Source organism: Aythya fuligula, chromosome 1, assembly GCF_009819795.1.
Source record: "Aythya fuligula isolate bAytFul2 chromosome 1, bAytFul2.pri, whole genome shotgun sequence".
NCBI classification, from domain to species: Eukaryota; Metazoa; Chordata; class Aves; order Anseriformes; family Anatidae; genus Aythya; species Aythya fuligula.
The window spans coordinates 7,812,494-7,839,959 of NC_045559.1; the positions used below are offsets into that span (position 1 = coordinate 7,812,494).

The window sequence follows — 27,466 nt, forward strand, 5'->3', positions numbered from 1 at the left end:
AGCAGGATCGAGGAGGATTTCCCCCATGCAGTGCCGCTCCCCCCCAGACCCTTTTGGGGCCGGGGAAGGTGCAACGGGGGTGGATGCAAGCACCCAGCTCCTGGGCTGGCTGAACCTCGGCAGCATGCGCCTGCGCTGGCTGCCTGGTTGGCTGCTCGCCTGCCTTCCTCCTCCTCCTCCTCCTCCTCCTCCTCCTCCTCCTCCTCCTCCGGGCCCCTCCTCCGGGCTCTGGCGGTGCCTCCAGCCGGCAGCCGGCGGGGCCGCTGTCACCCGTGCCAGCGCCGTGCCCCCTTTTTTCCCCCACCTTTTCCCAGGGGTTATGCCCCGCTGCAGGGGGGGCTCAGGGTCAGGGCCAGCCCCTCCCGGAGGCAGGGGCAGGCAGGAGGTGTCCGGCAGGGAGCGGGGACGGTGACCTCCCCCCTCCAGCCCCCGAAGGATGCGGAGCCGAAGGATGCGGAGGCTCGGAGCGGAGCGGGGCTGCGGGGGCACCGCCTGGCTGTGCTGCTGGCTGCTGGGCTGCCAGGCTGCCGCCCTGCAGCTGCCGCCTTGCCAAGAGGTGAGATTTGGGATTATTATTATTATTTTTTATTTTTTTTTTCCTCCCCCTCGAAGGGTTTCGCCCATAGATAAGGCGGCACCCGGGGGCTGGGAGTGGGGATGGGGATGGCTGTGCCCCCGCCGGGGCTGCCCTTTGGGATGATAAGAGGAGATGGGACCCCTCTCCGAGCAGCTGAGCCCCCCCCCTTTGGGGCTGCCCCTTTGCAGCTGCCCCTTTGCCTGCCGGTTCGAACCCCCAAATCCTTGCTGCTCCCTCCCGTGCGTGGAAATAGCCGACCCCCCCCCACCCCCCCAACGCCCCCACCCCAAACCAAAAGGACTCGATTGGCACTTGCTGCTTTTCTAAATACTGCCCTGAATCGGTGCAAAAAGGGATGGGTGTGGGGGTCAAGCTGTCCCACGCCCCCCCAATGTGTCACTCAGGGGTGTCCTAAGCTGAGCCATGAGTGTGATAAGGGCAGAGAAACTTTCTGCCTCTCTTCTGCTGTAAAAACCCGACCCAGGAGGGACACAGCCGTGGGGCTGGTGCTGTGGGACTGGGGTGCCCAGCCCAGGATGAGCCTCCATGGAGGGGACTGAGGCTGCCCCTATCTGCTCCAGGGTTTACGTCCTTATCCCTACAGGCAGGGAGAGTCTCTCTCCTGCTTTTCAAGAGCAACCGAGTCCTTCCCGTGCTTTAAATCTGGGTGTGGGGGCTGTGTACCACCTCCCCAAACTGCGCTCGGTGGCTGTAGAGAAGCAGAAACCTGTGAGGTTGTTGGCAGTGATTGGTCCCCTTCTTATACCTCTCTGGGGATGTTCACGGAGCTTTCTAACCCACTGGGGCTGCGGTGTTTAGCAAGAAATATCTGTGTATCCCTAGATAGATGGAATGGTGGGCAGAGGGTCCTGTTCCATGCTTGGGGGCTATTGTGCCCTAGGACCTCAGCTGGAGGTGCAGAAGCCCCTGTGTCCTCCCTATGGGGAGAGAAGGCATCCCCAGCTCTGGGAATATTCCCCCTTTGGCTCTCAGATGTTTACTTTTTGCCTTCCAAGCCACAGACCCTCACTGGGAGAGCTCAGGGTTGGGTTAGTGTGGGAAGTCTCGCAGTACGGGGAAGTGTGGGATGCCCGAATTGGTGGCTGTTAGGGGCGTGTTTCTGCTAAATGTTGGCCATCCTGAAAGAAGGGGGGTCACGGAGCCACCTGCGTTATATCACCTGCCTGCCTTCGCAGCTGGTGAAGGAAAACAGGCCCCGTGAGGGCTGCTCTCATCCTAATGTCTTCGCTCGGAGACTGAACCTCTGCAGATGGTTAAAGGTGACAGCTCAGTCTCAGCAGGGGTACCCCAGGGGTGCAGCTGGTATTTTGAGATTTGCAATTTCTCTGCTGGGAACCAATTTCTGTGCACCTTCGGATCTGGACCTGAGAGCTTTCCCCTCCTTTTCAGAAGGATGGACAATATTGTTTTGCCTTAAATTTTCACTTAGGTACCCTCTGAGGCAGAGACTTCCCTCGCTCATGTGGTGAAAGAGTTGTATGTAAACTTGTGTGTGTATGCACCCGTGCAATCTTATATCCCAGGGAATATAATTGCAAACATGTCTGGATTGATTAAAAAAAAAAATAAAATAAATAAAAACAGCTTGCAAAGAACCAGGCTGGCAGAGCAGCTAATTTGCAAAAGGGACGAGCAGAGCTGGTGGCTCATGTAAAACATGGCTAATGCCTGGCTGTCATGTGTCGGTCTCAAAACTTTTTGTTGTAACTTGGCCTTGTTTGAGCGATCTGGGTGTATTGCCTTTAAAATCACAGCTTCTCCTGCTGTGATTGACTCTGGGCTGAGCAGATTCACAGTGAAAAAGCACTGCCTGTAACATTATTACAGCCCTTTGAAGACTCAGGGAAGGTCTTATTGGCTTGTACCCAAAAGGCATGAGAAGCACAGGGCTTAATGCTCTGGCAGATAGTTCACTGTGAATCTATAGGGGATCTTGCCTTTAGCTGCACTCTTTTTTCCACCCCCTTCTTTGACAGCTTGTTTTTCTTTCTCCTCTCTGCTATGAGAAATACGCCTGTCTGCCAGTCTGTGAGGTTTCCACGCTGGTGCAGCATTTGCAGCAGTGGGATCTCCGGCTGTGCCTGAGGCTCCACGATGCTCCGATAACACAGATAATAATGATAATAGAGTGTCGCAGTGTCACGTTCCAGAAATCTTTTTGACATTGCTTTCTTTCGTCGGGGCCAGAAGTAGTTCGGCATGCTGCATTTGGGAAGGGTACGTCTGTGCTGCACACCAAATGTGCGAGCAGCGAGAATGGATGTTCCCGTGGGTGGTTTTCATGGAGCACATTGATGTAGCCACGAGCTTCTGGCATACCAGTGTTCATCCCTGGTGGTGATGCCCATTTGTATGTACCCCGAGCTCTGTGGTGCTGGCAGCTCATCCGAAGGTGGGCTGGGTGCGACCCCAAGAGCTGGAGGCAGACTGGGCTTGGGTGGTTGGGGTCCCTGTGGGGTGCAGGAGCTGGGAAGCCTGACCCACTGCTGCATCTCATGCTTCTGGCTAGCTGGTGACTCGATTAGGATGAGAATAACCGCTTGGTGAATTCCTTCTGCTTGTGCCAGCGATGAATGGGATACTGATGGAAACGTTTCACGTGTTGCATAAATTCTGACTTCGCGGGGAGTTGATGACACCCGTGTTTGTCACTGGCATTGAGTACGTGTTTAGCTGTTATTATGGGAATGATGAGATACTCGTGCCCATCCCCCTGCCACCGCAGGGTGCGTTTTTATTATGCCTCGTGTTCTGCTGCCTTCCTGATGCTCTCTCTAAATTTTCAAATTGAATGAGTCTTCATTGGCTGCCCCTTAGAGGCTCTCCCAGATCTGAATGCATTTTTCTTTTAGGACATTTTGGCTGATGCTCAGCCTAAATGGATCATTTCTTCATTTAATCATTCCTTTCCCTCTGTTGTTTTTGTAAAAAAAAATGACTCTTCTACTTCCCATTCAGCCAAATTGTTTGCAAAGAGAGATAAGAAGTATCTGAGCTGCTAGACAAAATGTTTTCTCTCATATACCCTCTTTGCCTCTCAGTCAGTGTGCAGGGTGAGAGCAAATGCACATAATAATTTTGATGAATGTCTGACTGTGATGCTGCTATATTGGATAGTTTACCTGCCTCCTATAATGGCAGGCAAACCAGGTACAGAATTATAAAATGAATGAGTAGAAAAGGTAATGCTAAATGCCTTCTATATGACAGAGTATTTTTGTACTAGTCTGCTGGGATATTTCTGGAGAAGATAGAAGCAATAGAAATAATTTATTTGGACAATGGAAAAACCTTTCACGAAATCACTTGCAAGACACAGTCAAGGAAATCTAAAGGAGAGAGAAACTGGGTCAGGTGCCGTGGATTAACGATGTTGAAATAACGTCCATTTTCATGATGAGAAAAGGTTAAAAAATGGAATGTACCTAAGTTAAGTAAGAGGTATTTTAAGTATATTAGTATGTTAAATCAAGATAATAGGTACTAAGATAAGCAGTTTGGGAAGCGAGGTGAAACTCTGTCTTTCCATATTAAGGATGGAGAGGAGATATGTGTCAGTCTTGGAAGGATGTTGTGTAACAGAGCTAGATAAAGTCAGCACACCTGTCACCAAAGATATGCTGGCAGGAAAAACAGGAACATCTGCCAGAAGGAATCCAAGTGTCTTAGGCACTGCTCTGTTGTAAGAGAACTGTACCTGCTGTGGAAGAGGGCTGAGGTCATCGTGGGGGGCCCCGCAGGGACAACATCCTATGGGTGATGGTGAAATAGGCTGGATGAGTGATTTTAAAAAGAGAGAGAGAGAGAGAGAGAGAGAAAACATGTAAGAGTGTTCTTGTGCCTTATCATCAGTGCTTGGGAACTGTGAATAATTGTGTTTGTGCTATAATTGGTTAATAAATGTGTGGTGATCAAAGCAGAGGGAGATGGTGCTGAGGTAAGGAAGGAGTAACTTAAAGGAGGGTTAAAAAAAACACTTGTTAATGCAAGGGGTAGAGAAGTCTAAAGAGATAGAAGTCTTTAGGATAAAGTAGAACTAAAAAGGCTCTCTGTTTCTTTGTAAAGCTAAATGTTATTACTGTTAAAAGGATATGTTTTTATTTTCATGTAGCTGTAAACAGCCAATATAATGTCTTTGTTTCTGGGATTTAGTCTCTGCTGGCCTTGAAGTCTCTGAAGGGATTAGCTCATCACTAGACATTTAGGAAGGAGTTTTACTTCCCAGTAGGTTCTGTCACTGTCCCTTCTTATTATCCTTGTCCCTTTCTCTGAAGCATCTGCATTGGCTATTTTGGCAGCAAAGTAGGACCTATCTGTACCAGCTGGTGGGGTGATCTGGTGTTGTATTCCCTGGTTTCTAAACACCCTTAAGAGTCTTAGACTCCTAATTTATGAGCAATTCCTATTCAGCAGAAGAAGCCGTGGGAAGATTCCTAGATAGTTCATATTAATTTTATCACCTCTTCTTATGCAGCCTTGTGTCTTTGAGATGAGAAATGGACAGCTTCCATTTGCCACTGTGATGGAGGGTCATAAAATGAGGAAAGAAAAGCAATAACACTGCTATAAAACTGCTGACAATAAAGTCAATGGAGTGGGAACAGGTGCATAAAAGGTGAGAAGGCGGATACCAAGGCCTAGGTCCCCAGCAGAAAGCATCACCGCCATAGCACATAGGCAGACCGAGGTGGGAGGTGGGGGAAGCACAGGAGAAACCAGCATTGTGTCTGAATTTGAAACCTGAGATGGTAGTTTGAAAAATGGAAAGTGAGCCGTGGTCATAAAGACTTGAAAATAAGAAAATTAGCTGCAATAGAAGATGCAATAACAGGCCATAAACTCAAAAGACTAGTAGACATTAAACCAAGAAAAGATTGCACTACTTCCTCCATCAAACTCTACTTGATCATTCAGGATGAGTATTTACCGTCTGTAAAGAAGCCTGAGATTTTATCTCTTCTTTTTTCCTCTTCTTTTCTCTTCTTCTTTTCTCTTCCCTCTTCCTCTTCCCTCTTCCCTCTTCTTCTTTTCTCTTCTTCTTCCCTCTTCTCCCTTTGTTCCTCCAAACTTTTGTAGCTTTAGAGATGGCGAGTGGGGACGCAAGCACTGCTGGTATTCCTGACACATCCATGCACAGTGTCGTGTTGGGTCTCCTGGGTGCTGGGAGGGGTGTGTGCAGTGATTTGGGTTATCTGTTGATTTGGGCAGTTGCCCTCCCCACCTGGGCCACATTTTCCACCGGGCATCAGCTGGAAAAGCCTTGGCCATAGTGTGCATTCATTTATGCTGGCTGAGGACCTGGATCAGAAATATTGGATCTGCTGGAAGGATTTCCATTATCAGAAATACTGGACCTGCCCTCGCCTCTGTATCTGACCCCGTGCTCATCTAAGCCATTGACAGGGCTTCCACTGACTGTAACAACCATGGGGTAAAGCCAGAGGTTATCACATCAAGACCTGAAGGGCTCGCTCTGTGGACAATGGGAAGATGAAATTAGAGCAGGCTTTCCCAGTGTCAAGGGAACGCTACACATGCATATGCTATACATATGCATAAGTCACTATCAACACCTGTTGGAGGAAGCAGTGAGCCCAAGTTAAGCAGAAAAAGCATAAAGTGGAGAATAGATCAGGAGCAGTAAGAAGAAAGGCAGCCTTGAACCCCACATGCTTGAGGTAAGAAACAGTGTTCGAGGGGTGTCAGGGAACAGGTCCCATACATCTCCCAGAGGTTGTCATGGTTTTTCCAGGGGCTGCTACTGCAAAGGTGCTGTGCTGACATCCAGTATGGCCATGTATTTCCTGACTCTTCTGTCTGCCTGGAAGAAAGTATCCCTCCCACTCCCCATTGGTAGCATTTTAGGTATTATTCTTGGCCTGAAAATCTGTTTAGGTTTTGATTGTTGGTAATAAAACCCTTTTTGGTTTTCAGTCTTTTGAAAGTGAAAATCTCTATAAAGAAGAGGAATGCTCAAAAACCCTTTTCTCGACAACCTCTTTTTTTTTTTTTTTAGTTTATTTTTTTTTATTTTTTAAATGAAAATACTTTCAATTTACAAATCATCAACCAAATCTAATAATGACCTTGTTTCAAAAGCTTCATGATGCTCAGTTTTATAAATAGTGCCAGACAGTAATCTCTGTATGCTTGGGACAAGGGCTCACAGCCAATTTAAGGTGATTGAAGATGACGAGTGCAGCTGAGCTGCTGGCTCCCCTGTGCTGGTGCTGGTGACCCCAGCAATGAGTCGGAGCAAATGCTGATTCGGCTGAAAATGAAACTGCCAAAAAATAAAAATAAAAAAAAAAGGAGGTGGGAGGGAAAAAGATGAGTTTTTAGCTGGGTGAAATGCAGGGATGACTCAGTGTTCAGTCCCCAGTGGGCCTTTAGAACTCACCAGGCATAAGGGTGGTCCCCTCTTGTTTTGGCTGTGGAATATAAAACTGTGGTCAGATAGAGCTAGTCTGGATTTACACTGAGAGCATGGCAAGGAGACTATTTTCTGGTGGAGGAACAAGAAGAAAATGAGATATTGGTGTAGAAGAACTGGATTGATGTCCTCTGTTGTGGAGCTGTGATTTCTGCCTTCAGAGATGCAAGGAGAAGGATATTTGTTGGCTATGAGGCATGCTTTCAATGAAAAAAACAATTATTTCAAATGTTGGGCTGTTCCCAACTAGAAGATTTCTCTGACAAATTATTTTTTTTTTTACTGCTACAAAGAGAAGGCAAATCACTCGGCCACTTGGTATAGCACTAAACTCTCGTCTGTTAGTATTTTATGGTCAAGGAGTATGGCACACAACAGAAATGGTTTATGGTGATATTTGAAGATATTTGGAAAGTGCCTACAAAAAATAAAATAAATGATAGGAACTTCATTATTTGGTGGTGAAAATGCTGTGAAACTCAGCATTTTTTATTTGTTTAGATTTCCTTCCATCTTAGAGGTGCAGATATTTTCCAGGGATGATCTACAGGATCAGGGTGTTTGGAACTAGGTAAAAGTCTACATCCATCCTTCTCCCATCAGGAGAAGAGATTCTCGTAAGCAGAGGGAGCCAATCCATGACACTGGACAGATCCCTGGCTTTCTTCTAGTTACCAGGGTAGGCACAGCCAAAACATCTGGTTTCTATTCAGTAATTGCCATTGTGGGTTACTAACGCTAATCTTATAATCCAATTTGATGAAAAAAAAGAACATGTTTTGGGGAAAAGATGAACTTTTCCTCTGAGTTTGGAACTATCTAGAGCTTGCTTAGAGATATTTTTATTGTAGCAAATAAAGTCAGGAAATTGAAATATGTTGGATAACCAAGCTAAAGAAAGAAGCAACAGGGAGTGCAAAACCTTAAGGTGCCATTAACATAACTGCTGCTGGGTTGATTAAGTACAATAGATGTTTAATAGTAGAGGAATCAGTGTGTACAGTGAATGTATACTCCCAGAAAATGGAAATACTGTGAAGTGGCGACTCCCAGCAGCAAACTCAAGGGTAGAGGTGATTTAGACCTCAGCTGTTGACTCTCAAAGTGTTAATTTCCTGTGGTGCTTCTTGCAGCATATGAAATCCTTCTGGTTTTGTTCTTGCTCTCTGAAGTTTCTCAAAGGAAAATCCTCATATGGACTGGTTGGGTTTAAAAAACATGCAAGGGTAGAGCCGTGCCTGTCGAGAGATGTGCGTCGGAAAAGGATGGCTTATGATTTTTTTCCCAGGCTTTTATATCCATGGCTCCCTCCTGCTGGCAAGTCAACAGTGCTGATCAAATGCTGCTTGTTTCTGGTTGGCTCCTTTTTATCCCCAGCACTGTGGTTCCTTAAAGCAAATGAAGAAGAAGAAAGATTTCCCAAGACAGTTCTTTTGTTTGGTCTTATTTCATCCAATTTAAAAAAGAAATAATCAGACATTTCTTTGAAGGAAAGAAACAGGGACCCTAATCAGCCTCCTTTACAGCAGGATTTATGCTTGCATGAAGGGAATGTGACCTGATGTGCATTTCAGGGATGCTGGGAGGCTGCTCAGTAGAATTGGAGTGGAGAAATGATTCAGCTCTTAGCACTGCACCTTTCTTGGCAAGCATCCATCCTGCAGACCTGCTGATGAGCAGCTTGTCTTGCCTTGTGACTAATGTCAAGTGTCCTGGTTAGTAAGGTAATGGCCGTTTTCCCTAGAGCTGCTCAAATAACACCTGAACCCCGGCCAACTGAAGAGCAGACAGGGTGACTCTGTTGATTAACGGTGTTTTTGGATACTGAATATAGGAGTCACCAGGACTCTGAATTCTCCTTTCTCTTTTGGCTGGAAGCCCAGTGAGCTCTATGTTAGCCTTTGCACGGAAAGAGGCAGGGGGTCTAAAGGTGTTGCTAAATCCTGCACCAAAGAAACGTCCTGTTAGTGTTGAGGGATTCTTATAGGGGTGCACACACCAGGCATCACAAATAATTCAGCCTTCAGCCCTATCTCCTTACTGAAATAGCTGTAATTGATGATCAGATTCCCATTCACTTTAGCTAAGAAGAGCCATAAAGTGAAAAGGAATCAATTCCTCTCTCCTTTTGTTTTGCAGTATTTTTAACTGCACTTAATGCCAACACTGCTTACATGTTTGCTGGCTTCTCTGAAGAGCCATCTAATTTTTAGTTCCAGCTTTTAAATTTAAAAAGAAAGCTGTTTTGCAGCACTGTCCATTGCGATACTGACCTGCTAATCTCCTGAACTGCTTTAGTAAATGAGGGAAAAGATTTCTGCAAAGCCTCTCTGTGTGCTTATGCAGGAATCATAGTTCTCATTGAGGGGGGAGGGAGGAAGGTAAGTCTGCTCCCACTCAGGATTGCAGAGAGAAGTTGGAAAATGTGAGAAGTTAAATGAACTGGAGCTAAGTTGTATCATGTTTTAAGATACTGTGTCACTTGAATAAATTGCGTGGATTTTATGGGGCATAGGCAATGGTGCTTGACTCAAGGTTTTGGGAGGCTTTATGTGGCTGTTACTGAAAGCACAATTTGGTTAACAAACTTTGCCGTTATTCACCTTCAGTGTTTACCCTGTAGAGTTAAATGGAGACCCAGCGGCACCTCATTAGGAGCCAGACATATGGGAAATAAAAGTAAATTATTTAGGCAATATCCTGCTTTCACAGGCAGCCTCTGTCCTGTTAAATATGGCAGGCCTTGTGTTTGGTTAGCATGTTCTCTAGCATGGTTTTGTCCCATGATAACTGGTGCAGTGGGTGAACGGCATTGTGTCCGACTTTCTCAGCAGTTCTCCAGCACCAGTCCTCATGTCTACCCCAGGACCTGCCACGTACACCGAGATTCATGACACATCAGTGTTTTATTCTACTGGGCTGCAATATCGCCAGCCTGGTATTTCAAGCACTATGACTGGAGAGGAGAACAGTTACATCCTCAAAACACCGGTGCCCCAGGGCCAAATGCTTGTGTGAATGAGTCTCTGTGTGGTCCAATAGACTGTGGAGATATTTCCGACGGTAAAGGTGAGTGGAGGTAATTTTGCCATGGGATCACTGTAATCAAGTCCAGCTTCTTGAGTACCTACCACATTAGAAGGACATGTAGCACCCTCTTAGCTCTTCAGGACAGCAGAAAATCAGTGAGGACAAAAAACTTGCTCTAGTGACCCATACACAGACCAAGCATGTGGTCCTGGGTGTAGCTGAGCACTGGGCAGAACCAGCAGTTCATACCATGAACAGGACTTATTTCACTTTTCACTACAGAAGTTAGGTGTCTAGGCTGACCTAAATGTCTAATTGCCAAAAGTGACAATCACCCTTCAAGGCTAATTTTTCCCATCCTGTAAGGTTGGTGTGATTTTTCTGCTGAATGTGCCCATCTTTTTCTATTGACTACAGAGGGATGTCAAGTAGACACCCAACTTTTTGTTATCTAAAGTAAAATAAAGTGAATCTAGAGCCATCAGTAGAATCAATCTCTGCTGTAACTGAATTACAGTAGCTGTTATACAAGTCCAAGGTTGCTTGCAAACTGCAGGGGCAAGCCAGGATATCACAGTGGCGGAGCTAGGTCTCCACAATGGCCTAATTACACTGAAGAAGGAACTTAAATCTTTGCCTGTGAACGACTGAATTAAAGTGGAAACACAGCAGGAGCACAGCCTTGGTCCTTAGTTCTGGGGAACTGTTTGTGAGCAGAGTTTCATTGTTTTGCTTTATGGCAGCTTCCTCCAAAGAGGTGTTATCACACAGCAGTGTCCCTTCCTATCAGAGGAATAATTAACACCAAGTTCCTGCCAATGTAAATTTTTGTTTATGATATATACAGGATTAAAGCTGTAAGCTTGCATGTAATGATCAGATTGTGATTTCTTGGGGCTGTTTGTCAAATGGGCTAGACCTGTATTTGGATTTATTTTCCCCGTGTGAAAAGGAGGGTGTTGAATTTATGATTGCTTACAGAGTGCATGATTACAGGCTGACTGTGTTACCCGGGCAGGAAAACCAGCTACGAATGCATTTCTTAATGTTGTAGACTAGATCATATCTTGCAGGCACAGTCAGTAGCAAGGGACAGCTCAGAAACCGTGCTTGAGCACAACTCTAATCTCTTCCTTGTCCTGCCTTTTCTCCACTCTGGGGGCTGGTGAGTCACTGCTGATTTATTTGACTGATCCGGCCGCAGCGATAACATGTGGTCCTGCCCCTTGAAGAGGATTTAATTGTGCTACAGCCCAAGTTGTGCCTACTGCTGTCACCCCTGCCTCGCATCTCAGCCCCAGCCATGGTCTTGCATGAGAAGGAAGCTTGGAGCTCCAGGCACCATCTGGCTGCTGGAAATGCTAACGAATTTGCATTTATAGCTGCCTTAGCCCTGTGGGTAAGTCTGCTCATCAGAAGAAGTGTGCACTGAGCAGCGCTTGGCTGGACCCCACTACTGAAGTTCAATTTGACTGGGGTTAGCAGCGTGCATACAGGGAAGAAGCTAGGAGCTGAATGCAGCCGATGGCCATGTTAAACCTGAACTGCTTTTTCTCCATTGCTGGCCTAACTCAGGCAGCCTTGGGCGGTTAGCATGTCATGGGTTTTATTTATTAGTTATTCTTCCAGTGGAAACAGACTCTGTGGGCTTGGAGGTAACCCAAGAGGGAAATATAGGATGAGATTTCCTCATAAAAGTACACAGCTATGTATTTTTTCTTGTCAGGCTGTGATTTAAGATCTTGCTTTGTTCAACGAAGGGGGTAATTTCAGACATGTAATGCAGTAAAGCACTCACAAAGGGCATAGTCCTGTTCTGGGACAAGTGGTTGCAAGGCAGGCAGAAGTTCTTGACCTCCCAGACTTGAGCTCCATATGATGCTACAGGTGCCATCAGTCTTGTTTTTGTCTTTTTTTTTTTAATTTTCTGGGAGGCAAAACTGGGATATTCATTAAAACATTCAGTATTCCCAAAGTTCAATATCATAGAATCCCAGAATGGTTTGGGTTGGAAGGGACCTTAAAGCCCACCCAGTGCCACCCCCTGCCATGGGCAGGGACACCTCCCAGCAGCCCAGGCTGCCCAAAGCCCCATCCAGCCTGGCCTTGGGCACTGCCAGGGATGGGACAGCCACAGCTCCTCTGGGCAGCCTGGGCCAGGGCCTCACCGCCCTCAGAGTGAAGAACTTCTTCCTAATGTCTAATTTAAATCTACCCTCTGTTATTTTAAATCCATTCCACCTTGTCTTAGCCCTACATTCCTTGACACACAGTCCCTCCCTAGCTCTCCTGCAGCCCCTTCAGGCCCTGGCAGCCCACTGGGAGGTCTCCCCAGAGCCTTCTCTTCTCCAGGCTGAACCACCCCAGCTCCCTCAACCTGACTCCTGAGCAGAGGGGCTCCAGCCCCTTCATCATCCTCGTGGCCCTGTTTTTGTCAACTTACTCATCACTGAATATGTCTCTAGCCCTCTTATTTGTAAATTGAGTTCTTCCATTTTCTGAGATTTAAAATTTAATATTTTAGTGAAACAAAAGGTTACTGAAAAGGGTTCTGACAAGAACCTCATGAGGTTCACACAGGCCCACCTCTTGGGCCTGCCCAGGTCCCTCTGGATGCCATCCCTTCCCTCCTGCGTGTTGACCGCACCACACAGCTCAGTGTTGTTGGCAAACTCTCTGAGGGTGCACCTGATCCCACTGTCCATGTCACCAACAGAGATGTTAAACAGTGCCAATCCCAGTACTGACCCTGAGGAACATCACTCGTCACTTACCTTCACCTGGGCTCTGAGCTGCTGATCACAACTCTTTGAGCGCGACCATGCAGCCAGTTCCTTACGCACCAAGTGGTCCACCCATTGAATCCAAGTCTCCAGTTTAGAGACAAGCATATTGTGTGGGACTGTGTCAGATGCTTTGAGCAATCCCAGGTAAATGACATTAGTTGCTCTTCCTCTATCCCTCAGTGCTGTAACCAGAAGGCCACCAGATATGTCAGGTCTGATCTGTCCTTAGTGAAGCCCTGCTGGCTGTCCCCAGTCACCTCCATATTTTCTATGTGCCTTAGCATAGTTTCCAGGAGGATCTCCATTATCTTGCCAGGCACAGGGGTAAGACTGACGGGCCTGTAGTTCCCTGGGTCCTCCTTTTTTCCCTTTTTAAAAATGGGTGTTATGTTCCCCTCTTCCAGTCATTGGGAACTTCACCGGGCTGCCACGACTTCTCAAATATGGTGGAGAGTGGCTTAGAAAATACATCTGTTAGTTCCCTCAGGACCCGTGGATGTATCTCATCAGGTCCTATGGACCTGTGCACCTTCAAGTTTATTAGCTAGTCTTGAAGCTGGTCTTCTACACTGGGTGGTTCTTCGTTCTCCAAGTCCCTGCTTTTGCCTTCTGGGATTGATGAAAATTCAGCTAAAAGATGTCTTATTTGCTGTGGATTGCCTTTTTTTTTTTTTTCTTCTTTTTTTCTTTTCCCCTGTTTGAAAATATGCACCCATCTGGTCAGCAAACAAATAAAATGCTGTGTGATATTGGCAGCAAAGAGTACACTGAAAACCAACTAATCAGGGAAGAGAACTGGTTTTGGTTTTGCATTCCCCCACCCCCCAAAGACTCCTGGTGAAATTAATGTTTCTAAAAAGCAGAATCTGGTCATGATTTTCATATAAGTAAATACAGCTTTGGCAATAAAACTCAATACAAACATTTATATTTTTACTTTCCCCAAGAATTAATTAGGTTCTGCAAAAGAAGAGTAAGTTTTCCTCCTTATTGGAATCCTTGGTTTGTAATACTGCATTGTACGTGAAACAATTAAAAGTCCTGGTTAGAAACAGGTTTTCTGTCAATGTAACTACTTTGCTTAAATAGTGTTTCTATTGCAATTATGTGAGTTTCACTTGTAGTGCAAAATCATTAGTCACAGAAGTGATTAATTCCCTAGCTCTTATTCCTCTTCTTTTAGGGATTGTACATACTGGTGGAGAGCCCTTGTTTTGGGCTAATACTGGCACAATCCATGTTCAAGGTTCATTTCAGCCTATCCCTGTACTTAAAGCTCAGCCTTTGGGGGAGTCGGGGTCTAAAAGTGAAAAACTGCACACAAAAGTGAGCCAGACCTATCCGTCCCTATGTCCTGAATGAGAAACACACCAAAAGTACACAAAACTGTGTAAATAATGACAAGGAAATGAGGGCTGGGCTTCTCACGGCTGTACCCTGCTCCTGCCCTGCCCAAGCTAAAGAGCTACCTGATGTTTTCCCATATAATGTCATCTCTCAAAAGAGAAGAGGAAATGTGAAGTGAATGCAATTGGTAGGAAATTGTAGAGGAGGTGACAGGGCATAAAAATGCTACAAGATTAGATGAGGGAGCATAACCCAGACTTCCCTCTAATAACAATGTTGTTCTTTTTCTAATATTTTCCTGCTACCTAATGCACTGTGAAAACCCCCCACACCTGACAGGAACTGATAACCAACAGCAGAAGGGTGAGCTGGGGCTCTGCAAAACACTTATATGCTTGTTTTTAAGCACATGAATAATTCCACCAAAGATTTTTTTTTTTTAATTCCTTATTTAACATGAATTTTATGCTGAAATACTGTGCTGTATTGAGGTCAGGGAATTCTGCAAATTGCAGAGAATCAGTACTCTGACATAGCTGAGATATATTACTGAATTAAAACCTTTTGTTTCCATTAAACCGAAGACTTAACTTTAGGCGCAGTGTTGAAAAAAATGCATTTATTGATGTTTAAAAATATTTAAATGTTAAGTCAGTTTGGTGGTAGTTTCATGCTGTCTTTTGTGGGTTCTTATAAAAATACTTATTTTGTGCTGTGTACATGCAGTGGACTTTATCAGGCTACTTGTGATGTTCTTTTATATGCTTTTTAAAATTTAATTTGTGTAACAGATTGGACAGGATGCTGCTGTGGGACTCTGTTACTGGAGAGGAAATGCAATGAAACGGGACCCATTGATTCTTCAGATGATTAAATCTGGCCATAGTTCAGGTCCTCACTGGATTAAAGTGGACGACTTGTAAAATTGGATTATGGCTCCACATGAACCTGCCTTAAACCCTGCCAGGATGAGACGGGCAGTTCGGTGATAGTTTGTGAACCGAATCCTTGAAGATTTATTCTCCCATAACTTCAGAAGTGAAACTTGGTTCAGAGCCATGGCTCAGTGATGTAGTGACCATATGGAAGAAGTTGCACAGGCTCTAGGATGTACTTACACGTGTCCAAAAGTGTTTCTGTTGCCCTAAATGTTTCACTTAGATTAGGGGAGCCTCATAGATAAGTATACTATAATATTTTCTTTAATGCTTGCTCCTTCTGTCTTATTTTTTTTTTTTTCTTGAGCACAGAGATATTTTTCCCATTGAAATTATCAGCCTAGGTCCTCTCTGAGGTAAAGTGTTTTATCCCACTCAGCTGTTTTATATACAGTTAACTTCTAGTTTTTTAACTTTATACCTTCTCAGGAGTGCCAAAATTGGGGATTTTGCTGTGTCCTTTATTTTGAGAAGATCAAAAAGGGCCCAGATTTACCATATTGTCTTACATCTGATAAAGAAAGGTTGTGAGAAGACATGACAAGAAGTGTGTTCACTTGGCTGGTGCTGAAGGAACCACTGTAATTGGGCACAACATTCGTGCAAGCATGCAAAAGAGGGAAAAGAGGCAGAAATGAAAAGGAAAAAGTAGTCTGTGGGAATGGAAAGCTGAATTCTCAAGGGTGGTCTGGGGAAAGCTGGTAGGTCTGTGGAATGGAGACCTCCTGGGCAGGTCTTCCCTGATGCTGGGGGCCAAAACCTGTTTGCCTTGAAGCAGTTGACTCCTCTGGTTGGTATCTCAGGTCTGGAGCCTCCTGATGGCCTTGACTCCTTCACAAACAGAAGCTCAGAGAGTTTCCCTGTGGCTTTAAGATATTTGTTGTGATTCTACAGGTACCATAGGTAATAGCTTTCTTGGGATTTGCTTGTGGGCCGTAAAATACTCTGAACTCTTTGTATGCAAATTATCTTCTGAACAGGCAACAGTCAGCAGCATATATACTTAAAAAATAGGAGCTTCTTTCATTTATGAGTCTTAAGCCATGAATAGCTGGGGATAAAACATCAAGGTTGGAAAGGAGGAGGAATGAATAAAATCCAGCATATTAAAAGTTATAATTAGACCTGTGATCAACTTTGATACTGTCAGGCCTTCCCAACTGTAATAACTCCATAGCTCTGAATAAAAAGCCTAACCATATTTGCTGTGAAACGCGAATCTTGTTCTTGGAGAGTGCTTTGGTTTATTACACTGTGCCAATGTGTGTGAATTAGAGTATGCTCTACTGAGATCGTGTAGGTGGCTTTATATAGTGTCCATATGCACGCAATGTTTGCATAAGACATACCGTATAGTTGATGTTTGTGTTCAATAGGCACTACAATGTAATTCTGGAAAACAAAAGCTGGTTTGGGTATGGAAGTCGCCTTGTGTCAGTAGATCTCCACTGACGTGCCTGAAAGTCGCTCTGTAGAGAGTAAGTGAGGGGCACCTGGCATCTCAGAGTGCTTTGGGGAGCACCTTCCACCACTACCCAAAGCTTTCCTTGCTGTTAGGGAAGGCAAACGTGTGTCATCACATGGGTGGGCTTGGAAGAGCCATCAGTAGACAGCGTGGACATCACCTGCAGCTCTTGGCTGAAGCAAGGTTTGGAAACTCCTTGCAAATACGGCACATGGAGTTGATGTAGGATGATTCCCTCTGCAAGACTGGTTGTTTGTGCTGTGGCTGTTGAATAGCAATATTTAAACAACAACATATAAGAATTTTGTGAGTTTTCTTCACTTTTTAACGTAGAAATTTAGGACAGTAGGTGAGAGAAAATATTATCAAATCAAAATAATGAGGTGCTACACCTCTTTTTCCTTTTTTTATTGATACTAAAGAGTAGATATAGAATAGATTATCAGCAGTTACAAAGGCAAGTACTTGAGCTATGGATAGGATGATTAAATATTGATAGTTAAAGGCTGTAGCCCATTAATTCTATTTTTGACGGAGCTGCATGGGATCATGAATAATATCATTGAATCTGACATTTTCTTCCTTAAGCCTAATGTATCTTTTAATGCTTAATCTTTCAAGCTGGTAGGAATTTATCAATTACTTCTATATTTCAGGTTTAAGCCCTAAGATTCTGCTTTGGCATGGCATTGAAGGGATTGGTCTTTTTGCCTTGAGGCAAAGTTGTGCCCAGTACCACTGTGACCTTGCTGTCCACCAAAAACTTGCACATGAGTCACCTGAAAACCTGTTGTCATAAAAAAAGAATAAGTGAAAAAAAATGTACTTTTAAAAATAGTTGTTTTGAACATTGGAATAGGGCTTTCTGTTTTAGAAGAGATAACTTCAAGAAAATGTGTTATCTCTGGTCTGGAAATCTGATAACTCCTGGAGAAGCTGATTCTTGCTGTGTGGAAGGAAAATGATGTGAAGCAGTGGGGTGAATATTTTTAGGGTACTGTGACATAATCACAGATTTACTAACTGAGATAGTGAAAGTGTCACTGAAGAAGTTTAGCCATGCATCAAGAGCTGTGAATGTTTATTAAACTTTTAATTATTATTACATGTGCATTGATTTGCTTGTAGTGAGTGAGGCTCTCTTAAAACAAAACAATAAACCCTTCATGGATAACCCTTAAACTGTAAGATTTTCCTGTTGTGAATAGTGAAGGATAGCTGTCATATATTACTTAGTAGTAATAGAAGCCATTCTCCCTTTGTGTGTTCACTTTGTGAATATTTATTTGGCTGTAAATCTAAGAGGAAAATTAAAATTGGAAATGTCCTCCCTATTGCCAGGAGGAGCTTGGCATTCTCCACCTTTCTGTTGACATTGGGCTTGATATCAATATCTCTTTCTGTATTTACATTTACATTTCTTACCTTTACATCTCTGCTACAGGCAGTGTAGCAAACTTGGGGCTCTCAAGAGGGAAGAGTCTGTGAGCTGTATCTGACCTATCTCATGCTAAGTACTCCCTCCTCATGTGCTTGTTGACAAGTCCTGCCTCTTAAACGTCTAAAATTAAATGAGATGGATCCATCCCTCTTCTTCTGGTGTTCATCTAGCAATGATGGTGGATGGTGGCAGTGCTAGAGAGCTGGGGAAGTCGTGTCTTGGAAGTGTATATTGTGTGAGTGGGACTTAGAACAGTGAATTCATATTCATGGAGGTTAATTTTCAGGAGGGAAGACTCTGAACTGTCCTTTGGGCTCTTTTAATATTTGTAGAGCTTTACAGGGATGAAAGGCTGTGTTACAGTTTGTAGAGATGGAAGATGACATGTCGCTGCCCTGTAGTAAGACAATGTACTGCTGACAAGTCTATTACAAGTAAAGTCTGACTCTGGCTTATTGCATTCAGTATCTTTTTACAAAGGATAAAGTGTTTTAAAGAGTTTTGTGGGAGGACTGTGACAAAATGATTGCACCAATTTACTTGCTCTGTGCCAAAGACAATGCCTGTGTCAAAGTAGCTGACCCCCTCCCAAGCAGTTGTTATTTAAGGCCAGAAAGTGTAAGATCTGGCCTCACAGTCAAATCCAACATGCTATTTACACCACAAAACCCTTGGAGAAAGGTTGTCTGGATCAGGACAAGCAAAATCCTGAGTGGTTTAAGCATTATAGCTGGATGACAGTATGTCAGAAATACATTGGGTTGGTGCTGGGAATCCTGAAAGGTTAGCAAAGGTTAGTGAAATATTAGAGGCAATCTAGGGACTGGGGAGAACAATAATTCAAATTGTGGTGAGATGCTGATGGTGATAACTGGGTACATCACAGCTTGGCAGGAGCAGGGATTGTCTGGAAAGGGGGGATTATTTGTGCATTGGAGTCCATTTGATCTGCTCCCTTGTCTTGGAGACTGGCTGGCTGGAAGCTGGATGGGCTGATTATCATTTAGTTTGCCCATCCATTCCCCCCAAATTGTATACAGTTACGCTATTAACTAAATTATATATATATAAAATCTTGCATTACCTAAATAGGCTATTAGCCAAAGCTGTACTCTTAACTAGGCAGCTCCTTATGTTCTCCTGCTTGTAAAGTTTGTATTAACCCAGTGAATGCTGCTGGATTTCAAGGCACAAGTTACTCTAGAAAGGCTTGTGACAAGCTTGGGGCTTGCTAGCCTTACTGGCCAGGAAGGACATCTTCTCACCATGAGAAGTCCCCTCTCCTTGATGGGCTGAGAGGTGTGAGGGCTGTGTTGGCTGACCGATAGAGATGAAGGGAAAGGATGGATTAGGTGAGCTGGTCAGGCTGTAGGTGGCAAAAAGGGTGAGTTCAGAGGTGTGGGGAGTACAACTGTGCTCATTTCCCCCAGTGGCATCCCAAAGATGTTTTGGAATCAGAGCAGAAAGCTCTTGTTGTTTATGTGAAAGGAGAATCCATATAATTGCTGCTGTCCATTATTCACTGAGTTGAGTTCAAAATTCATTAAAAAAAAAATCAATGAGTTTTGGTGCTATTGGAGAAAAGTCTTAAGCAATTGTAGGCTGTGTGTGGGACCAATTCTTGCCTGTCTGTGGTACGCACATGGGAGCCTCATCTGGCAATGCTCCAGTGCCTCACAATAAACTACATATATTTTCTTGCAGGGGCTCTGTAGCAAAGCAGATTTCTTCTAGCTTTATTTTACAGACTAAAAATAATTGCTGCTTTCTGTGTATCCAGATACAGTTCATAAACGATTCTTCCAATCTGGCGCACAGTTCTGAGAAGTGGCCATTACAGCCCCAGCATAATAATGTTTCCATGCTTCTGGGTTTAGCTGATGCCAAGTGGTATTACGGGGCTCCTGTACCTGAGATCTGTCCCTATGGGATAGAGAGAGGTACCAGACCGAGTCCCTATCCTATTCCAGCTGCCAAGCTGCATCTTCTGGCACATTGTCAGAAAAACTTTCAGAATTTCTGCAGGATCTTTTGTTTGTCTTGATTATGGTGAATTTAATAATGATGGGAAAAAAAATGATGTCCCAAATCATGGGGAGAAGAGGGGGAAGTGTTTTACAAAGGATTTGATGTCGTTCTGGTTTAGTTTCCATTGAAATGGGTGGAATTGACTGCTGCTACTGATTGAAATGAGCGTGTCTCTGAAAGTTTTATCCTTGTTTTTTCATCTGTTTGTTATGGTATTTCCTTAAGGTTCCCAAAACTATCAACTGAAAGTCTGTGCCCAGGTGAGATCCTGGGATGGATATATAAAGCTGGGCCTTAGCAATGGGGTTGTCTGAAAGCGATGTGACTGAGAACTGCATCCCCTCTTTTATTTGACCTGCCTGCATTAAACTGCCAGATGTGAGCCAGGAGGTACAATTTTGGGCTTGGAAGCCTCTTACGGCAAGTTTGCATTTTCACAGGAGCTTCCCTCCTATTAAAATATTATTACCATGTTATTTTTCTTTTGATCAAAACCGTTAACAACTTCTAATGGAACCTCAGCTGTGTTTAATACAAATTCGGAATTATTTCAGAGTTTCTTTCTTTTCAATTCAAATAGATTTTAATTTCTACCTTCAGAGATATAGTGAAGAAAATAAACCCACGTGGAGTAAAAAGGAAGTCCTGGACGACACAGATTTCCTCAAAACTTCAGTTTTGGTCTCATTGCCTTGCATGGCTGATTTTCAGCTTCAGCCCTGCAACTGGCCCCATGGTTAATGTTATCCCAGTGCCAGGCCCTGATGGATGGTGTCTCCCCACCACCCTGGGTGCTCCGGTTCTTCTTGCTCAGGGGTGTACCCATGCCCTGGGCACCATCAGCAGCAGCTCTGAGCCTTGGAGGAGCAGTTTTGTCCCCAGGGTTTGGGTAGTCCCATCACTGGCATGGGCATGGGGAAGCAAAGCACATGAGGGTTTGTGTGCTGGTGCTACATAAGTACTTTGCTTGGATGGAAAAATGTTTGGAATATCAGCTGTAAAAGAACCCCACTGTTCCCCAAACCCTACAGCTAAAGGGAGAGGTGACAACTTTGTACCTCACATCTCCTCGTTAGGGGATTAGTTAGCTGGGCTTTTAAAGAGATGCTGTTAGTCTTAAGGTTCTTCCTTTCCGGTTATTATGACTTCACTGATTTATCTCCAATGCTTTACCTCTAAAATTGCACATCATTTTCCAGCCTTTGGGCAATTTCAGTGTTCAAGTTGTTATTTTCCCTCGCTGTTTTGGTCTGATAGGATTTCTTCCTCTAATTCTACGAAAGAGGAAAATTGACATTTTCAGAAAAGTTTCTCAGCCTTCTATGCAGGTTGCACAGTATTTGCTTTTTTTCTTTTTTCCTTTTTCATTTTTCCTTTTTCCTTTTTCTTTTTTCTTTTTTTTCTTTTATTTTTTTTTTCTTTTATTTTTTTTTATTTTTTTCCTAGAACAGAGGAGGGATTTAGCAGTTGTGAAGTCTGGTCCTCATCTGTTACTGGAAAAGAATCCCCAGTAATAAGAATAAAATAACAGGGGAAATCGTTTGCAGATTGTTGTTATTTTGCCTTTAGGATTAAGTGACGTGATACTGAAACTGGAGCCCTAATGATGGCTCTGCATTATTGGATATTGCCTTTTGAATCAGTCTCCAGGTCTTTGAGCTAATCATTTTGAGGAGATCTGAGTGTGCTTAAGTGTTCCCTCCCTTCCCCCCTGCTGGCATGGCCAAGGAGGAGAGAAAGGACTTGGGCAAAGTCCCATAAAAATGCTGGCCCTGTCTGGGTGAGTTAAGTAGGAGCTGGAATTACTGATAGGAGTGTTGAGCTCTGTAATCCTAACAAGAATGAACATTCAGATAAGAAGTGCTTTGGATACTTAGATGAATCCATAGTGAAATTTTAATTATACCCTTTTGTGACTAATCCTAAATTGCTGCCTTACCAGCCTTCCAATCAGTAAGGCTAAATGAAACATTGTTAAATAACACTGCTTTGTATTAGCACGTTATCTCTAACGTTTCTTTGGAACAAGGCTTCTCTGCATTAATTTTCCTTCAGAAGGATATTGTGTCATTTTTTTGCCTTGCTCCAGCTCCTGTTGATGCCGAGGGATCAATGTTCACCTGCTGGAGCAGGAGCTGGCTCCGTCTGGGATCTACTGATGTGATTTGGAGAGCAGCGGGGTTGATTCCAGCTGTTGAGTGCCCAGGGGAACACAATATCCCACTGCAACTGGGAGATTTGGGTTCTGCAGCTGAATTTACCCATCATAAGTGCATGGGTTCATGAAATCACAGACCGGCTGGGGATAGAAAGGAGCTGTGGGTCCATCTGGTCCTACCAGCAGGGCCACCCAGAGAAGGCTTCCTAAGACTGTGCCCAGGTGGATTTTGAAGATAACCAAGGAGAAGACCCCGCAGCCTCTCTGGGTTAGGTTTAGCCCCTGCTTGTCTTCTCCGACTAGCGGATGGGGTTGAACCCTGCATTACTGTCAGGAAGTCAAGCAGCCTATAAATAATTGCACCTTGTTTCAGATGTTTCCACATTTTCAGCAGTGAGGCATAACACCATGTGCTGCAGCCCTTGACCATTGGCATACTAAGACATTACCAAACCTATGGATGCATGAGTGCTTGTGTCTTGCAATACCTATGTCCTGTAGAAGATAACTTTTAAAAAGATGCTTTTAGGCACTTCAAGATGCGGAGATTTATGTGGGTGGCCCAGTGATTCTCTCAAAGTCCCACAACAGCTCAAGCTGGTGGCAGAAGGAGGATCAGAAGCTGTAAGCTCTATTCCCACTGCTTGCTCTAAGCATTAATGAACACATCTTTTCCTAATGCAAAGCCAAAGTGTAAAGTCTGCTGTGAAATCACCAAGAAAGTGAAACTCAGGATGTTTATAAGTCAGTTATCTTTAGCCCCTCTCCCAAGACATTTAATAGAGAGTCGCAGTCTTGACTCACTCTCCTATACCATTATGAGTAATAGAGCTGGTGACATGATGGGAATATCTGTGATCACTTACAGCAGTTTCCCACATTCAGGGAAAAGCATAAAGCTAATGTGCAATCTAAGGTGACTTCTAAAGCTACCTACAGATCAAAGAGCAACAGTGCTTGTTCTTAGGTGCACGTTTTGGTCTTACTTAGTCATTGCAGGACTGCTCAGAAAGGAAAGTTAAAATATATAATTGATTAGGTGGGATATTGGAGAAAAGTGGGTGAGAGATGAGTCACTGAATCTCTAGTTGTTATGGTACCCAGATGTGCACGTTGTGGACAGGTCTAGGAGTTTCATTTGGGTGCGTATTCATGAGTAATTCCCTCTTCCCTTCTGCCGTGCAGAAAAGAGCATCTGCACTCTCATTTATTATTTATCTATGAGCAATGTTTTTCATTTAATTAGAAATGTCAAGGTAAAATGATCTTTGCTGGAAATAGAAATGTACTCTTGTACTTAAAGGGTAATGTGTGCTTAGAAAATGTTCATACATTTTAATTAGCAAAAACCATGTTAAAACTAGTGTGCTGCACAACATTTTGTAGAAATAATGTTTTGGAGGAGATTTGTAACAAAAAATGAAAAAAAAAAAAAGCAACATGGCTTTTGGTGAATCCAAGTGGTCATAAGTAGATAATTAAAGTGCATCCTTTTTGTGTGGCACGATATCATCCTTGTACATTATAAAACACTTCATCTGGGGATGCACGTGAAGTGTAGCGTGTAGGAAGAGACACACCACTACATACTGCCTATGCTTTTCTCTTTCTCCTCTTTCACATGTAGTCACATCCCATTTGGCTGCACTGATTGCTATCCATAATTAAATTCTCAGCAGCAAATTCAATTTCTGAATGGGTGTGGGGTTGAGCATGCTCTTCCTGCATCTTATTGCATGCTACTGCAGAGAAAAGCAAGGGTGCATGCACAATTTTTCAGCAGTCTCTAGTAGTAGGGCGATCAAGGAGGGAAGCATGGGTAAGGGTTGGTCCTGCTAGCTCTACTGACCCTAAGAAAAACATTGCTTGATTAATGGAAAAGGCTGCTGTCTCTTTGGGATTTGGTGTCTGTTCCCTTCCTGCAGGCAGCAGGGCAGTGGAAGCTGGGATGCTGCAGGTGGTCCGGCCTCTGGTTCCATGATAGAGACACCCGAGCAGGGCACTTCCCAAAGGGATGCTGCTGTTAGTGTTTGATGTCACCTGGGGGCTATAACACCTGATGAAAGCCATTGATATTAACCTGGGTGTGCTCAGACCCAGCCGTGCTATAGGCAGGTCTTACCACATGGCTTCCTATTCATTTCTATGTCCAAGGGGAATCCACAGGTTGTCAGTCTTCGCTAGACAACCCAGTTTCACCATCAGTCAATTTTTTAACATTTTTTTTTAAAGAACAAGTGTAGTAAGGTTAATACATTTGAAAGCATCAGTTGTTGAAAAATATTTTTTTTTGGGCACCTCTGGCTCCCATGGGCAGTTTGACTGAAGTCACTAGGATGACTTGCTTGAATAGAGGCTATTAGTCATTAAACCTGGCTCTGTACATCCCTAATGAAGTGTGTGTTACTAAAGGAAAGTTGCTGCCTCTAAGAGGATGACACAGCTCAGATTTACTGAATAGACAATGGTCTTGTGGGCAATCATCGCCGTTCAGTAGCTTCATCATTGTAGGAAACATGACTCAAGACATTGTTTCCTTCCAAAATTCCCATTATATTTTTCTTTGGATGTGTTTAGATGCCAGGCAGTAGTCCCCGTTAGCCTAGAAGCTGTGTACATTCCTGCCATGAATAATAATCTCTGACCTCTTCATTTGTCAATCAGTGACCAAGCCTTTGGTGGATATGATGGCTTTACTCCCCTAGCTTCACTAGTCGTGGTGTCTTTAGCAGGTTAAAATGGTAAAAATGGCATGGGATATAGCAAAGCTGTTAAGTACAGGCATTTAAAAGGAAAACCAGGGCTAAGCAAGCCATCCAGTTGAAGAGATAGCAATGGTTTCTAATTGACCACATGGCTGCACATGAATTTTCTTCAAGTTGCAATGCATTTTCTACTGTCAGGGACAGGGTAGGAATGGCTGGAAGTGAGTCCACAGCTTTAGCTGTACTGCTGTTGTCTTTTGCTGTTGTCTTTCTCTAGTGGCCTATATCAGCAGACCTTTTTGTATGGTGTGTTGCAACATAGCACTGGAAGGATGCTGTCCTATGAGCTGTGTACCCAGCAACACTTGAAAAAAAAAAAAAAAAAGTCCAAAAAAATAAGCAAAGATTAAACATAACAAAATAGGACTTCTGAGCCTAGACCAGGTCATGATTGGGGGGTTCTGGAGCACAGTCACAGAATCACAGAATCATCTAGGTTGGAAGAGACCTCCAATATCACCTAGTCCAACCTCTGACCTAACTCTAACAAGTCCTCCACTAAACCATATCACTAAGCTCTACATCTAAACATTTTTTAAAGACCTCCAAGGATGGTGACTCAACCACTTCCCTGGGCAGCCCATTCCAATGCCTAACAACCCTTTTGGTAAAGAAGATTTTCCTAATATCCAACCTAAACCTCCCCTGGTGCAACTTTAGCAAATTTCCACTTAGTCAGAGCGCTCTGTGGGGCTGAGACCTCCTGCTGAGGGTGCCCAGCTCTGCATGGCTGGGCTGGCTCATATTGGGATATGTCAGGGCTTTCTCTGTGCTCTTCTTGGGAAACGGGGGAGGAACTAGAAAAGTCCAGTAGAAGTAAAAGATGGAATTTTTTTCATAAAATATCATGGGACAGCTATCTGGAGCTCTTCAGAAAAAGAACCAAATAATAAGAGCAACGATATAACAGAAGCATGAGGTTAAAAATATCTGCAGTGGGAAAGGTAAACAACCAGATGAAGATATAAAGAGGCATCTGTGACTAATAGGGGAAAAACAGTAAACAAAAATGATGAATTATGTGTATTATGTAAAATAGGTGATGTTGGGCAGTGATGTTGGCCAAAATATATCAAGGGAATGGAGAGAGCTTTTACAGACAGAGAGAATAATGTTTACCTTACAATAACTCCATTGCTGATCATGTCTTAAGTAATTTATGATGGAGAGATACCAACCTGTGAAATACCTTCATGGAAAATAATTAGAGGGTGGTTTAGAGCTTGTAAAATAATTGGAAGCATGATTTGAATCTAGAAAACAAACATTGAATTTATGTATATAAAGGGTTCCGTGCAATAATGAGTCAGGGAAATTCTGAGAAATGGAAAAAAATGCTGTACTTCTTTTGTTCGAAAAAAAGAAAAAAAATAGTCTTGAATATCACTCGCCCATAACCCTGACTAAAACAGTGTAACAAATAACGAAGGAGAGAAAATCATTATCTAGCTAATAGTGAAACCACGGATTTCACTGGAACAAATGATGTCAGACAAATTTCATTGCTTGCTCTGATAGAGACAAATCAGGAGATGGGGGTGACTACAGCTCATGTTATTTAAGTCTGGCCTGCGATAAAGCACTAGCTGTCGGATTGCATCGAAACCCGCTCATAAAACAAATGGAGCCTGTGTTTTGGATGCTATTGCTTAGATGGATAAGTGGCCAAGGAGCTGTAAACAAAGCAGTGACACATCCAGACAGAGATTCATAGCAGGGCAACTGGAGCATGGAGCAAAAAAGCATTTCTATTTCATGTTGCATTTGGTAAGAGGAAGTTTCAGTTACCCTGAGAAACTTTGTAGATGGTACTGAATCAGTAAACGTATACAACAGAGGAAAAAGGGATAATTCCTGGCATGGAGATATTTGATTGTCAGGAATTGATTGAATTGATTGGCATTTGATTGGCATTCAATACAACATATACCAGGGCTGGTGACAGAGTGTACATACAAATCTTGGCCCCTGATCTGTCAGACGCTACAGGCAGATGCTTAGTTCACAGGCTGGGCTGGCTACTGGAAGAATAATGTATATTTTTGGTCTAAATGGGTGGAAATATATCTTTGGATTAGATTTTAGGAAGAAATTCTTCACTCTGAGGGCGGTGAGGCCCTGGCCCAGGCTGCCCAGAGGAGCTGTGACTGCCCCATCCTTTGGCAGTGCCCAAGGCCAGGCTGGATGGGGCTTTGGGCAGCCTGGGCTGCTGGGAGGTGTCCCCGCCCATGGCAGGGGGTGGCACTGGGTGGGCTTTGAGGTCCCTTCCAACCCAAACCATTCTGGGATCCTATGAAATTCAGACACATGCTGGAGTGCCGTACTGAGTAACTGCAAGTGAGAATGCTCCCGAAATGCCTTGGTTCCTGCATGCCATCTGATATCAAACAATAATAAAAAATGACTTTCTAATGACTTCTTAGGGAAGCAACCATTATATTAACCAGAAAAAATGACTTCCAATTAATAATTCAAGT

At 43.8% G+C, this 27,466-nt stretch overlaps 1 protein-coding gene across 1 annotated transcript in view; it reads left to right on the top strand.

Moving 5' to 3' along the window:
- The first annotated feature begins 258 nt into the window (after positions 1 to 258).
- The window catches only part of KIAA1324L (KIAA1324 like), a 102,329-nt gene continuing 75,121 nt past the window's right edge, over positions 259 to 27,466 (top strand). The window contains exon 1 of the mRNA XM_032192856.1: positions 259 to 556. Within this exon, the coding sequence (XP_032048747.1) occupies positions 437 to 556 (120 nt within the window). The 5' untranslated portion in view covers positions 259 to 436. The remainder of the gene's footprint in view (positions 557 to 27,466) is intronic.